The sequence below is a fragment of the Etheostoma spectabile genome, chromosome 23 (genome assembly GCF_008692095.1).
Source record: "Etheostoma spectabile isolate EspeVRDwgs_2016 chromosome 23, UIUC_Espe_1.0, whole genome shotgun sequence".
NCBI lineage: Eukaryota > Metazoa > Chordata > Actinopteri > Perciformes > Percidae > Etheostoma > Etheostoma spectabile.
In genome coordinates, this window is record NC_045755.1 from 15,633,336 (window position 1) to 15,634,360 (window position 1,025).

The 1,025-nt window shown below is 49.0% G+C and overlaps 1 protein-coding gene across 1 annotated transcript in view; it reads left to right on the forward strand.

Annotated features, from left to right (window-relative positions):
* The window catches only part of kdm7aa (lysine (K)-specific demethylase 7Aa), a 23,433-nt gene that overhangs the window by 18,453 nt on the left and 3,955 nt on the right, over nucleotides 1–1,025 (forward strand). The window contains exon 13 of the mRNA XM_032505518.1: nucleotides 90–211. Coding sequence (XP_032361409.1) covers nucleotides 90–211 — 122 coding nt within the window. The remainder of the gene's footprint in view (nucleotides 1–89; nucleotides 212–1,025) is intronic.

The window sequence follows — 1,025 nt, forward strand, 5'->3', positions numbered from 1 at the left end:
CTTGCAACTGTAACACAGAATTTCCCCGTGGGGATCAATAAAGTATTTCTGATTCTGATTATTGACTGATGCTTGTCTGTTCAACTTAGGATGCGGCGTTCTGTGCCAAGGTTCGTGGGAAGCTCAACAAAGTGTCAACTGCATCCGCAGCTGCAGAGACTTTAGAGGAGAACCACCTACGGCTAATGCTGGTCAATGGCAGAATTATCAGGTGAGCGCTCACTTCTCTTTGGCTAACAAAGCAATGTTTGTTCCTCCTTATTAATTAAGGTAAGTATGTAAAATTCATGTAAGTTTTATAAAAACATCTCAATCTCTAACTAAAAGATTTTCATTGATTAACATAAATGATAACAGAAACTTGCGTCAGAAAGGAACAACAATAATAACCTTAAGTAGCATCAAATTTGCCTTTTTATGCCGGACGTAAAACATCCATCCATTCATCTTCATCCGCTTATCCGGTGACGGGTCGCGGGGGCAGCAGCTCCAGCAGAGAACCCCAAGCTTCCCTTTCCCGAGCCCCATCAACCAGCTCCGACTGGGGGATCCCGAGGCGTTCCCAGGCCAGGTTGGAGATGTAATCCCTCCACCTAGTCCTGGGTCTTCCCCGAGGCCTCCTCCCTAGGGAGGCGCCCAGGAGGCATCCTTACCAGATGCCCCAACCACCTCAACTGGCTCCTTTCGACGCGAAGGAGCAGAGGCTCAACTCCAAGCTCTTCTAGGATGACTGAGCTTCTCACCCTATCTCTAAGGGAGACGTCGGCCACCTTCCTGAGGAAACCCATTTCGGACGTTTGTACCCTGGCTCTCGTTCTTTCGGTCATGACCCCGCCTTCATGACCATGGGTGAGGGTAGGAACGAACACTGACCGGTAGATCGAGAGCTTTACCTACTGGCTCAGCTCTCTTTTTGTCACAACGGTGCAATAAACTGAATGTAATACCGCACCTCCTGCTCCGATTCACCAACCAATCTCCTGCTCCATGGTCCCCTCACTCGCGAACAAGACCCCAAGGTATTT